The 12,494-nt window shown below is 41.8% G+C and overlaps 1 protein-coding gene across 1 annotated transcript in view; it reads left to right on the forward strand.

Moving 5' to 3' along the window:
• gab2 (GRB2-associated binding protein 2) overlaps positions 1-12,275 on the forward strand; it is a 40,909-nt gene extending 28,634 nt beyond the window's left edge. Inside the window, exons 3-10 of the mRNA XM_059331880.1 lie at positions 5,278-5,506; positions 7,644-8,239; positions 8,989-9,086; positions 9,255-9,534; positions 9,688-9,778; positions 9,953-10,055; positions 10,187-10,309; positions 10,420-12,275. Of these exons, the coding sequence (XP_059187863.1) occupies positions 5,278-5,506; positions 7,644-8,239; positions 8,989-9,086; positions 9,255-9,534; positions 9,688-9,778; positions 9,953-10,055; positions 10,187-10,309; positions 10,420-10,563 (1,664 nt within the window). The 3' untranslated portion in view covers positions 10,564-12,275. The remainder of the gene's footprint in view (positions 1-5,277; positions 5,507-7,643; positions 8,240-8,988; positions 9,087-9,254; positions 9,535-9,687; positions 9,779-9,952; positions 10,056-10,186; positions 10,310-10,419) is intronic.
• Positions 12,276-12,494: the final 219 nt, after the last annotated feature.

The raw sequence follows: 12,494 nt of genomic DNA on the forward strand, positions 1-12,494 counted from the left end.
GCCACTTACTGAACATAAAGCACCATTTCTTTACATTTACCCCAATCCTTGTTCAGTCTAGAATATCTGGTGTCCACTATCTGTTTGGTAAATAATCTGTGGATGTATGTGAACAGATTCTGGTTGTATGTGTAGTCAATTTCCATCTCTGGGTTGGCATCAGCTCAATTGTTCAAATGACAGGTTTAGTACCGGTCTGTGGCAAAGCCAATCACTCTAATTGGTGGCTGCTGCCCAGCCTACTGCCACATGGAAGCTGCAAATGGTCTGTTATGGAATGGGATATTTTCTTTGGCTTACTGTTTATATGCAATTCAGCTGATGTAGGATGATGTTTATACCTGTCTTCATCTTGTAATCAGCAATTTGGAGTATAATCTTCTTCCTGTCAGAGATAGCAGATAGGCCTCCCTCCTCTGTCACACTATTATACATTCACTGTAATTGGTAGGCTGGTAGTGTTAGTGCAGATAAAGGAGTAATTGCAGAGCTGCCTCCTGTGCACAGAAGTTTGCAGATATTTAATGCAACTGTTTGAATGCAAAATACGTTTATGTGAGCAGATGTTTACACATTCAAAGCATGGATGTACAGTATTTGATGGAGGAGAAAGTGAAGGACATTAAGTGGCCACTGCTGCTTATTTAATTCACTGAAATGTACAGTCTCATTAGGTTTTTACTTCAATCTGCCAAAATGATAAGCCATTAAGTTCACAATAACACTTTAATACATGTCTTTTATTTGTATTATTTATATTTATATTTATTTAATTCTTACTGAAGTAAAAAGTGAAGTGAAGCACTGTTGACCAGGCTACATATAAACACAATCAGAGGGAATTGATTCAGCCCAGAATCTAATGTATTCACCCTTAAAAATGCACTTAAGTTTATTGGCATGATTGCATAAAGCGTCCTGACTGAATTACTACAGTGCATATTGTAGTTGAGAGCATGCACAAGTATCACATTCTCCATTCATCATGATTTCTGTGTTTCCACACCAAGCATGTTCCCATTCTGTAATGCAGTGTATTGTCACAGCAAATTACCCTTTTCAGTTCTGCCTCAGTTTGCTGCATTCAGTAACACAGCCCTTTCCAGGTAAAATTGGCATTTTTTCCAATGAGACAATGAAAACCAACTCTCACCACCAATTGTCTCAACTTTTCATCTGTGTCCACCCTACTGTTGCACAGCTACAGTATTTATCCGCCCATCGCCTCAGAGAAATGAGGTCACAGCGTTGAAAATGAGCTGCTTTTCTAGACTTAATCCCAACTCTGTAATTCATTGGGCCCGACAAGCTTGAGCCTTTTAGGTGATTGATCAGTCCGGTGTTTTGAGGCAAATTGATGTTGCAGTGTAGTCGGGGGGCGGTGCTCACATGATGCTGTGGAGCGGGCAGGCACAGGGGAGTAATGTGATCAGGGAATGCTCCTGTGCGTCTGGAGGAGGGAGGATGAAACAGCCATGTCACTTTGTTCACGTCAGACAAACTAGCAGAGCAAGGACGCCATTTTCCCTTTTCCTGTTGAGCGTCACACAGTGTCTTCCTAACCCATCTCTGCTGCAGCTAGCATCCCCCTTATCACAGTTATGTCAGTACCGTGGTAAGCTTCTAATCCCCCTCCTCCTGCTAACCGCACATGCAAATGTACCCCACTATCAGTCCTCCTGAGACACAGTGTTGCTTTTAAGAGCCACTGGACAACAAATAATGTATCTATAAACATGAAATCAGCACTTTTCCATGCTGACTTAAACTGATCGAGCAGGTAGAAGCCTTTTTCAAGGGCGCTTTGACAGGACCCCTGGGGGATCAAACCTATTGCCTGACCTTTGTGTCACAAGATGACGTCCCCCCACCAGCAGACCACCCTGCAGAGCCATATCAGAGGTTAATTTGCAACACTCCTTGTAGCTGTCTCAACCCTGAAGTGATATTTTTAAGTGCAATCTCATATGATACCATTAAGGAAATTGCATTTTTCTTGTACTCGAATTGAAAGCAGGTGGACAACGTGTACTTTAGATGATTATCTTTTATGGAATATTTAAGTGATGATTCTAATCCTGAAGAAAATTGAGGAACATTCAGATCCTTCCTTCCTATCAGACACCCTTTAAATTCAATGGGTCAGTGGTATTTTCTATTTTTACATCTCATTTCAGATTAGATTATTACATGTCCTCTTCTAAATCTGGATGGACTGAGAGGAAATGAGCACCCTACAAAGACGCTCTTGTCCTTAGTGATCCAGCAGGAGTCTAATTTTGGCCCCCTGAGACCAGCAGCCGGCTTCTATTAGATTATAGCCACAGAGCAGATGAGACAGTAGGTGATGTATTATAGAGCATAATTGGAAAATTGCTCATGAACTTAGGAGCTCTTTGACCCAGAATAGCCATATGTCGTTCACCAACCAAAAGGGTCTTTTAATGCATTGCTGTTGATAGTCTGATGTTTGTTTCGAGCTGAGGAATGTCATGGGAAGAAGTCTTTGTCTCCTTTAACTGCCTTGTTTGAAGTCGAGGTTTCAGCTTAGTTGTAGAGAAACCATGTCTGGTAATGACATCAGGCTCGTAACTCCAAAAACTATAATTAGCCTTTATTTTACTTGTGCCGGTTCCTCCCAGTTTTATTACTTTTCTTTGTAAGATGCAGTGTAATAAATTACTTCTCACTTTGGTTAATAAACATTTTACCACCTTATATTGAGTGTCACAGTACATTAGCCAGAGGAGGGAATATTACCAGAAGCACCTAGGGGAAAGTTTCACTGTTTATATTTTCTGCTCTTTTCTCTATTTCTGTGTTGTGGACTGACTTGATGGAATTGCTTCCCAGTGGTAACATACATCATCAGAGCCATTAGTGTCAGTGATGAGCCATGTAGGCTATTCCATCAGCAGGCTGGACCACTCGTCTTTCTTCTCCTTCTGATTCTGACAGTCATGTGCAGCAGTTAATCAAAAATTATTTAGGGCAAACGCACAGAAACATGCTTTAGCACACACACTCACTCACATGAAAATGAACAGGATTACATTTTACTTTTGAAGTTCTGTTTGTGTCCTTTCAGTCATTAAGCATGCATGTGTTTTTCCATGCAGCTCTCCACTCTGGCAGAGGGGGAGGAACTGTCTTTCTACAACAAATCAATATATCTACCCATGTTAGTGGGCCCTAGTACTCACCGCACTGGATGAAAGCTTTTACAAAGCTTTTTGTGGAGAAAGGAGATGATGCCTAACCAGCCTAGGGAGAGTGGAATCGCTCAGAACAATGGTGTAATTGAGGATCATTGGGGGGAGTCCCTGCCTGTGTGGCTGAGGGCCTGGGCATCTCACTGATGTCCACTGGGCTGGAGACCCCACAGCAGAGGCCTGTTCCCCCTCAGGCATGGATGTGACCTCATTCAGCTAACTGGGCTTCACAATACCCCCGCCCACCTCCAGCCACCCCACATGCACACACACATGCTCACACACCACATTTCTGTTTTTCACAGTGGCTGTGGTCCTTCTGTATGGTCGGCTCACATTATGACTCACGGGACTTTGGCCTCTTTTTAAAGGGCAGTTTGACCCATAACATGCTCTGTAAAGGTCTGATAAAGGAGAAGGATGACGGATAAGAAAAATGTCATGTGTAAGTGCATCTGTTAGAAAGAAGTGAAAAGCGGGAAGTTTCTTTTCAGATATGATTTAAAGTAAAGCTGATGGGTAGATTAGTTGATTGTCAAGCATTTAAGTCATTTATTCAGCAAAAATGCTGAACATACACTGATTCCAGCTTCAAACATGAGAGGATTTACTGTTTTTCTCTGAATATATCTTGTAAATTGAACATCTTTGGATTCTAGATTGTTTTTTGGAGAAAAAACAACAACATACAGTTTTAAAACATCATCTTTGTATTGTGAAAATTGTGTTTTCACAATTTTGATATATACTAGATTAAACAGTGATTTTATTATTCAAAAAATAGTAATAACAACACTTGCCTTCCTAGTTCTAAATAGTTTCATCTCGTTCTTTTTGTATAAATATGCTCAGAGAGAGATTAATATCAGTAAAGATGATTTTTTCCTCTCTCCCATCAGCTAGTGTTGCACACAGCACCATGGGTCGATGGATCAGTGGGCCGCCCACTCTCTACTCCTACAGCTCAGTGTGCGCCTCCTCATTTTGGCCTCCTGCCTAGTCTATTTGCAGCATCCCCTCCTCAGATTTGTCTTTTTCTTTGTAGCCTTTCAATGCAGATATCAAGGATGCCACACATAAACAATAAGACTGTATGCCCATGTTGTTCGCACAGTCCCGCAGTGCAAAACAATGCAACTCAATAAAATCAAAAACAACACATCGACCCTGGTCAAAACGGATAACTTGGATCATGTGCTGTTGAATCACTCGCACCCTGCAGCCCCAAAAAAAAGGCAGAAGGATAGTGTTTTCTCTCCTCCCTTGAGACAGATCCCTCTTCTCTATTGATCAGAGTGCAGACTGAAAGCTACTGAATACAAGACTGCATGCAAGGCAAGGTCATGTAAAGGCTTAAACCCTCAAATGAATTACACACAGCCCTTTGGCTTCAAGAATTGTGACAACAAAAAGAAAATATTTAAGGCATGATTATTTGGCTGCTTTTTATTTTCTGTGGTAGGGTTGTCAAAAGTATCGATACTAAAACGTTGTATCTGGATAGAATACTCATTTTCAAAAGTATGGATACCTAGCCAAGGAATGAACACTAGTTATTATTTTTTTATCAAGCTTGCCTAATATTGTGCACAGCATTCAACCTCAAAATATTGTTCTAATTGTTATTGTTTATTGTATTTATTTATATTTATATTTTGTATTTTTTTGCACTACCTCAGACCTGAAGCTTGTTATCAGAGCTGCAGTTTCTTTTTGCACAACTTTTATTATAAATATTTAACCAGTGGTTCTGTTAATTTTTACATGTTGCATTCTTCTTGTTAATAAAAATATTTCTGTTAAATTTTGGGGTCTTTGTTTTTATCCTTGTGGTATCGAAAATGGTATCGAAAATGGTATCGAGTATCGAATATTTTCCTGAGTATCGGTATCGAGTTGAACATTTTAGTATCGTGACAACCCTATTCTGTGGCATAATATTGCACAGCGTGTCCACTCTGCAAAAAACTGCTTTTGAATTCTCAAGACAAGCCGAAGATGGGTTTTTGGGGAAAAACAAGTTGTGGGTTAAACAATCAATAACTCTAGTTTCTCCTGTCTGCAGATGGCAGGTTACACCATATGCCCCGTTCTGTCGGAGCAGATGTCACCGGCTCGATGGCTCCTCTGACCGGAGATCGCAAGTCCTCTGCCCCCATCCACTCCAGCCAGCCAGTCCTCTTCACCTTTGATGTGCCTGTGCGCCACACACACCATGGCTCCCTGTCAAACAGTGCACCCCAGGACTACCTCCTCCTCCACCAGTGCATGAGCAGGAAGACAGAGAGTGCACGGTAAAGGTCACGACCCTCAGGCGTCCTGTGTCAGTTTCCTGTTATCCGTTAATGCAGGTCAACATACAGGTTTACGACGCTTCCTCAGTTTTGAAGCCCCTCAGGGCTAGAACTACTGTTACGGTGGAAAATTATCCAACTGCTTTGTGCATATGTGGGAGTATGCACATGTGTGTGTTAAAGCAGTGTGAACACATTATAATGTATTGTAGTGCTCTGATTGATTAATGTATTTAGTAATAATGATAATAATAATAAAGCATGATAATAATGTAGTAATATTCTACACTAAAAACACACTGAAATTAATAATAGATCATTTTCAAAAAATGCTTTTTTTAGTACATCCGATGAGTAAATCATGAAGCTTGGAAAAAAAACTAAAAATAAACAATTTGTTATTTACTTTATTTTTTCTTTTAAATGATTCAGAATCATAAAATACTACAGGGATCGGTGGGGATAGGAGGTTATTGCTCACATATTCTTAAACAGGGTATTTCTTTTTTTGCAATATTAATACATTTTTGAAGATAAAATCATGCCTGTTTTTGGTTAATTCACAGTATGAAATAGCAGAGAAACAATGTTATTTCATTGCATGAATGCATATATATATATATATATATATATATATATATATATATATATATATGATAAATCAATCAATATTACCATAAAGTAGACATGTAAGCCAATCCAATAAGTCAATCAATCAATAAAATATCAATATTTGCTTAAGTCAACCTGTTGAGTAATTGTATGCATAAGGATTGCATGCCTATCTGGGCTATATGCTGAGCTGAGTGGGAGAACAAAAGGACCAAGTGTTTATGGTAAATGCACTCCTGTGTTTTGCATTAACATTCACCTCACCTCCTTCTGCCATCATGCCCGCTTCCAAGAATCAAAAGGCAGCTTTAATAATGATGCCATTCAGCAGATAGCCGGCACAGTAGATGATCAATGAGGTTGAGGCTGCAATTCATCACTCCTATAGGTTTAGACTCGCACAGGCTAGAACTGCCCCCTCAGCCACACGATTTGCACATAAATCTGCTGTGCTGGACCTCTGAGAAACCCAGGAAATCAAACCTCACAATCCATCTCATCAGCTTTATGCAGATATTTCTGTCACTCCCTCACTAGCGTGTGCTCTGTGGGTCTGCTAATTATAACAGGCATCTGGTGGCGGGATATGATTCAGAATGAAACTCCACTGGTCTGATGACCAATGGTATAAATTAATCTATGTAAAAAGTACCCATGCAGCCACAATGACAGAAGGCAGAGTGATGAACAAGATTATTGATTGATGATTGAAATCCTGTGGAGACAGAAGAAGAATGGATGAAACACAGCCATCTGACGTGAAAAAGAAATGGAGTCAGAGAGAGCAAGATGTTATGTCAATATTAATTGTATTACTTTGATGCATTATTCATTCAAAATTGTTACATTTGTAATCAAGATTGAATGTATCCATTAGAAACCTGCAGTGCAGCTAACACATATGCAAAGTATAGACACAAAGAAACGACTCATTGAGGATATCTTATCTTTGCACTGGCCAACTTAGTCGGACCATTGCTCAGCTAACTGCCTTGAAATGTCTATACTGTAGGGTTGCTCTAGTTGGCACTCAAGGTCAAGCCCTACAAAGGAGCTAGAATAAATGAGGCATGTCCCTAGGGTGTTTAACCGAGGCCGAGAAACTATGGGAAAGTCATAGCACACATCCTCTTAACATGGAAGCCCTCTCCCTGTTAACATGCAGAAAACATGTCAGCAAATCGGCTTTTCAAGGAAATCTTAAGAATACTAAAATTGTATGTGTATGCTTTAACTGTACTATAGTCAGGAACTGATGGCAAGGTGTGTTGTTTTTGAAACTGTGATGCAACCTGAAGTGCTACATTGCCATCTAGTGGCTGTGTGGGTAATCACATTGGAATTGCATTAAATGCTAAAAGAGATAGTTGTCAACCATTTGTCATTGTTTGAGATAGGATGGCATTGGAGTATGAGCCAGATGTCTGTTTTTGAGGGTGCATTTAAGCCCCTGTGGAAAGCTGGGACAATAAAGACTGAATGTGTGCATCTGTGTAATAAATGTATGTCTTTGTCCATGTTGCAGGAGTGCCAGTTTCTCCCAGGCCACACGAAGCAATCTGTTTGTGGGGAGTGACTCTGCGGTGCAGAAACTCTCCCATGGCTTTTCCCACTGTTTGAATGGAATGGGTGCTCAGTTGCACGGCTTCTACAGCCTGCCCAAGCCAGGAAAACACCAGTTACCGGGGCATGATGACTCCCCCCAGGAGGCCTGTTACGTGCTTCCCCGGGGTTACAGCTCTGAGGCTCCGGCTCACAGCAGTCTAGGTGAGCCTGAGCTGGAGAACGAGGAGGTTTACACCTTCAAAACGCCCTGTAATGCCCTCGCCACCATGCACAGCAACGAACGCCCGACTGACAATTACGACCTTCCTACGCCACCTGGTTCCTTCTACCAGATCCCCCGGACGTTTGATAAGAATCACAATGCCTTGACACCCTCCAGCTCTGAATCGTCCTGTGCTCCTCCTCCCAGGCCCCCTAAACCCAGCCAGGGGTCAGAGGGCCAGTGGGGGAGTCCCCAATCAGTAGGAAGCCAGAACGGAGAGGTGACGCCTGCAGTGTCGGTTATTCCACGCAGGAATACTCTTCCTGCTGTCGAGAACATCAGGCTGCACAGAGGTACACTGAATGCAACCAGCACTCTAACTCTTTCCTAATACTTTCCTCCTGAACGCTGCTTGTTTCTTCAAACGCAGTCTCAGTTGACTCATACAGATCTTTTGAAATCACACATTTAACCTGTTTCCTGTTTTCAAATGCAAGTCTGACTTGATCAGTCGTTCTCTTGTGGTATTGCAGTGACTTTGCGCTTCCTCTTCCTCCCCCTCTTTCTCTCACTCTTTCCCTCTTCCTCTATCTCTCATTTTACTGATTTAACACTAGCAGCTGAGCAGAAACAAACGGGCCAGTCTAGCAGACACTGTTCTGTTGAGACGGTAATGAAATTCAAGCCATACAGCCTGCTCCAGAATGCCTCGTTCCAGGCTGATAAGCAATGGAAAAAAAACACTCCCAGACACAATGCATGGCCTCTTATTATGCTGTGTTCTGTACCTCACAAAGCCCATGCTCAGGCCTTGTATATCCAGAGACAAGAATTGACCTGCGACCCTTGTTAGTGAGTCTACAGGCTGTTCCCACACCTGTGCTGCAAAGACTAATTATAACTCAGTGAAGCATTTAATGAAATGCCACTTGTGTTCTGTTTGTTTCATTAGAAAAATACATTTTCTCCTTGAAATGTCAGGCTATTTTTTGTCTAAATCAGCTGATTTTAGCATTGTGCTATTTCACTTGAGGAGCACTTTTTCCTTTTAGAGTTTATGGCAGTGGTAAATATTGATTTCTGTCTTCGCCTCTCTCCACAGGCTCCTCTTTTGAAACTAACAGCCATCACCGTCCCATCCATTTCAACAACTCAGGCCAGTCTGTGGAGTCTGTCAATGATGGGTTCAGCTCCTATCTGGTGAGTTACTCTCCCCCTTCAACTGCACTGCACTCCCTCCAGACAGATGCTGTTAGTGCAAAATTATAAACGGCTGAGAATGAAAATGCATTTCTACTACATTCACTCTACAATACTGAGCCCAGAGAGTTTAAGAGAGTCATGTGCCCTCTGTCTCTTTGACACCAGAGAACCAAAGCGCCTCTGACTCGCTCAGACAGCGGCAACTCAGATGACAACTATGTGCCCATGAATCCTGGCTCCTCGCCACTCAGCGCTGCCCAGGCTGACAGCCCTAAGAATATCTACATCCCTATGAGCCCTGGGCCACATCACTTTGATTTCCCAGGATTCTCTGCAACATTACCAGCCCGTAAGGGGAGCAGTGCCTCCCTATGTCACCGGCCCAGCCGCCTCAGTGATGTCACACCGCCACCTATCAACCGCAACCTCAAACCTAACAGGAAACGTGAGTTTTTGTCAGCAAAGTTCAAGCAAATCTGCATTGTCTCCTTTTTAAATTACCACTTTGGCTTCACATCAGCTCTAAGATGTGCATTGTTAATTGTTTTTTTACAAAGACAATGTTTTTGTTGACAGTGTGTGCTCTTGTTTTCCACAGCGAAGCCAACACCTCTTGATTTGAAGAACAATGGGATCATTGATGAGCTGCCGTATAAGAGCCCAGTCACCATGTCCTGGACACGGCCCATGTGAGTCTCATATCAGTCATTCAAGCTAGGTTACCCAAGGCCACCCTCTTTCTCTCTCACACACTCTCACACTCACACACACACACAGTTTAATGGCACAGATTGGTGCTGTATTTTGTTTCTGCCTGAGGTCAGAAGGTAGAAGCACTCACAGTCCTATCTGCTTTGCTTCAGGGCTGCTATGAACTCCATGTCCTCACAGCATTGTCGACCCATCTCTACACAAAGCATCACCAGCACCGACTCTGCAGACAGTGAGGAGAATTATGTGGCTATGGTAAGTCCCAATAGCTGGAGGGGAGATCAGGAGAGCACATTGTGTTCTTTGTTTTAATGATCCACTTGTTTGCCTGCTACGCTTACTCACTGCACCCTGTGTGAGTAAAACCTCCCTCTTGTCCCCATTAGCAGAACCCAGCGTCTACCTCCCCAGCTGTGAGTGGTACCAGCAGCCCGGCCCCTCGGAAGTGTGGCAACGTGGACTACCTAGCGCTGGACTTCCAGCCTGGGTCACCCAGCCCACACAGAAAAGTAAACATTTTTTACATATAATTTGTGACTGCTATTTGTTCTTATTTCTACCACAGTGCGGTCTGCCCTCAGGCCAGAATCTCACTCCTGCCTTATTTATCATCCCACAGCCCTCGACATCCTCTGTGACCTCTGATGAGAAGGTGGACTATGTGCAAGTGGACAAGGAGAAGACCCAGGCACTGCAAAGCACCATGCAGGAGTGGACCGATGTGCGGCAGTCTACTGAACCTGCCAAGGGGGTCAAGTCCTGACACTGACCTGTGCAAAACAATGACAAAAAAACTAAAAAACAAAACTCCAAGTCAAGCATCTCTAGTATCATGTTTCTATCATTACTATGAATACTGGTTGGGCTTGTTAAAGACTGAAATATTTGGACAAAAAGCCATAACCTATCCTATGCCTGTTCTCTGTGATGATTTTTACTGCAATGCACTGCTAATATGCAGGATATCAGGCCATGCAGGTGAAGCGCCCTGCCAAAGCTCTTCATGCAGACTGTTATAGCAGTCTATGGACAATTAATAATGTGTATGAAAATATCATCCTTACTCATCAGTCCATCCTTTATAAATTAAGTGTTTTATCAAAGCTGCCCCACCCACCCTCTCTGCAACAAACATTCTGCATCTCGCAGGTAATTTACCCAATGGCTGCCATTTAAAAGAGTAGCAGAGGCTAACTGGTCGATAACCATATTAATATACTGTAAGAGTAAGCTTACTGGTCTCAGGAATGCCAAGATGCACTCCAATTTTGGCATGCAGGCAGACTCTCCCTTTTCACTTCAATCTATCATTTGTGCTGAGTCTTGCAGAAGCAGTGAAGAGATTATTTTCACTGCGGGCAATCATTTCAGCTTAGCAGTGCATGTCTGGTAAGAGGAGGGGGGAGTGGGGGGGAATACAGCCTTACAAATACGGAAAGGCCTGTGTCAGAAGCCCTAATGATAACTGTACATGACTGTTGCCTCGGTTTCAATTAAGTATGAGCCCAAACCAGCTGTCAGGCTGGATGGCAGGCCAATTATTTCAATGCAGGTACAAAGTCAGTAACATCTAAATGTACAGAATGAAGAGAGCGAGACGGTGGAGAAGAAGAAGCCTCTTGTATCTTTGTAGGTTTGACTTCAGTGGTCAGTTCACTTCAGGTAATATTCTAATACATTTCATTGTAAATGTGCACTGACCAAGGAAATTATTGAGTTGGAGGAAGTAAAAATAAAGCAGAGTGTGTACTTTCCAAGTAGTTCAGATATCCTCTCTCTCTCTCTCTCTCTCTCTCTCTCTCTTTCTTACTCTCTCTCTCCCTCTCTCTCTCTCTAGAGACCATAAATACAAGCTAAGTAGAAGGAGAATAGCATATTTATGTTTTCCGGAATTCAACCATTCACTGATGTACGTCTTTGATATGCCACACACTACAGCTATGTCTCTGAAGAGTAATTGTTTCCTGTATGTAAATTATTAATAGAATGACATATTTGCAGCACATCTTGTTGACTGTTTGATGCACTTGTCAGAGACAAAAGGTGCACTCCAGTAATGTAACATTGTGCTTTTCTTGCAAAGGCAACCTGCCACAATGAAGATTTGCCAGTGATCAGTCACTTAAAACTAGTTTAGGAAAGAATGTTTTCTTAATTTTCTAAACTCTTATTTGTTTAATTTGCCTTATATTCTCATTTCAGTTTTGACTGTAATTGTTTTGCCTTGGAGAAATTTAATTATTCACAATATTATTCAAGTGAGAGCCATATTGTATTTAGGACAACTGAATGATCAGTTTCTAGTTCAACTTAAGTCCAGTATTTCATTGTGGGCTGGAACCACTGAAGGGTGAATACCTGTTTGATCTTTATATGAATAGTGCGGCCATGCAGTGCTAGATGGTATTATTGATTATTTCATTAAGATTTACTTCTTAATGTTTTTCTACCATTTTTACTGCTTTTTGTATTCTTTTTATCATTATTTTTTACTGATACATGTAAGCAAGTGATATTCATAAGGACGGGGTCAGGCTAAATTAAGCTACGTTTGTTAAAGGTGTATTTTATTCTTTTTTTAAATTCCCAAATTGAATTGTATGATCTATACATGAAATGGGGAGGCTGGCAGTTTGAGTTGCACTGGCAAAGCCCTTCCCGGGTGAACTGTGATTCACAAAGAGTGAGAGCAAG

The sequence above is a fragment of the Centropristis striata genome, chromosome 4 (assembly GCF_030273125.1).
Source record: "Centropristis striata isolate RG_2023a ecotype Rhode Island chromosome 4, C.striata_1.0, whole genome shotgun sequence".
Lineage (NCBI taxonomy): Eukaryota > Metazoa > Chordata > Actinopteri > Perciformes > Serranidae > Centropristis > Centropristis striata.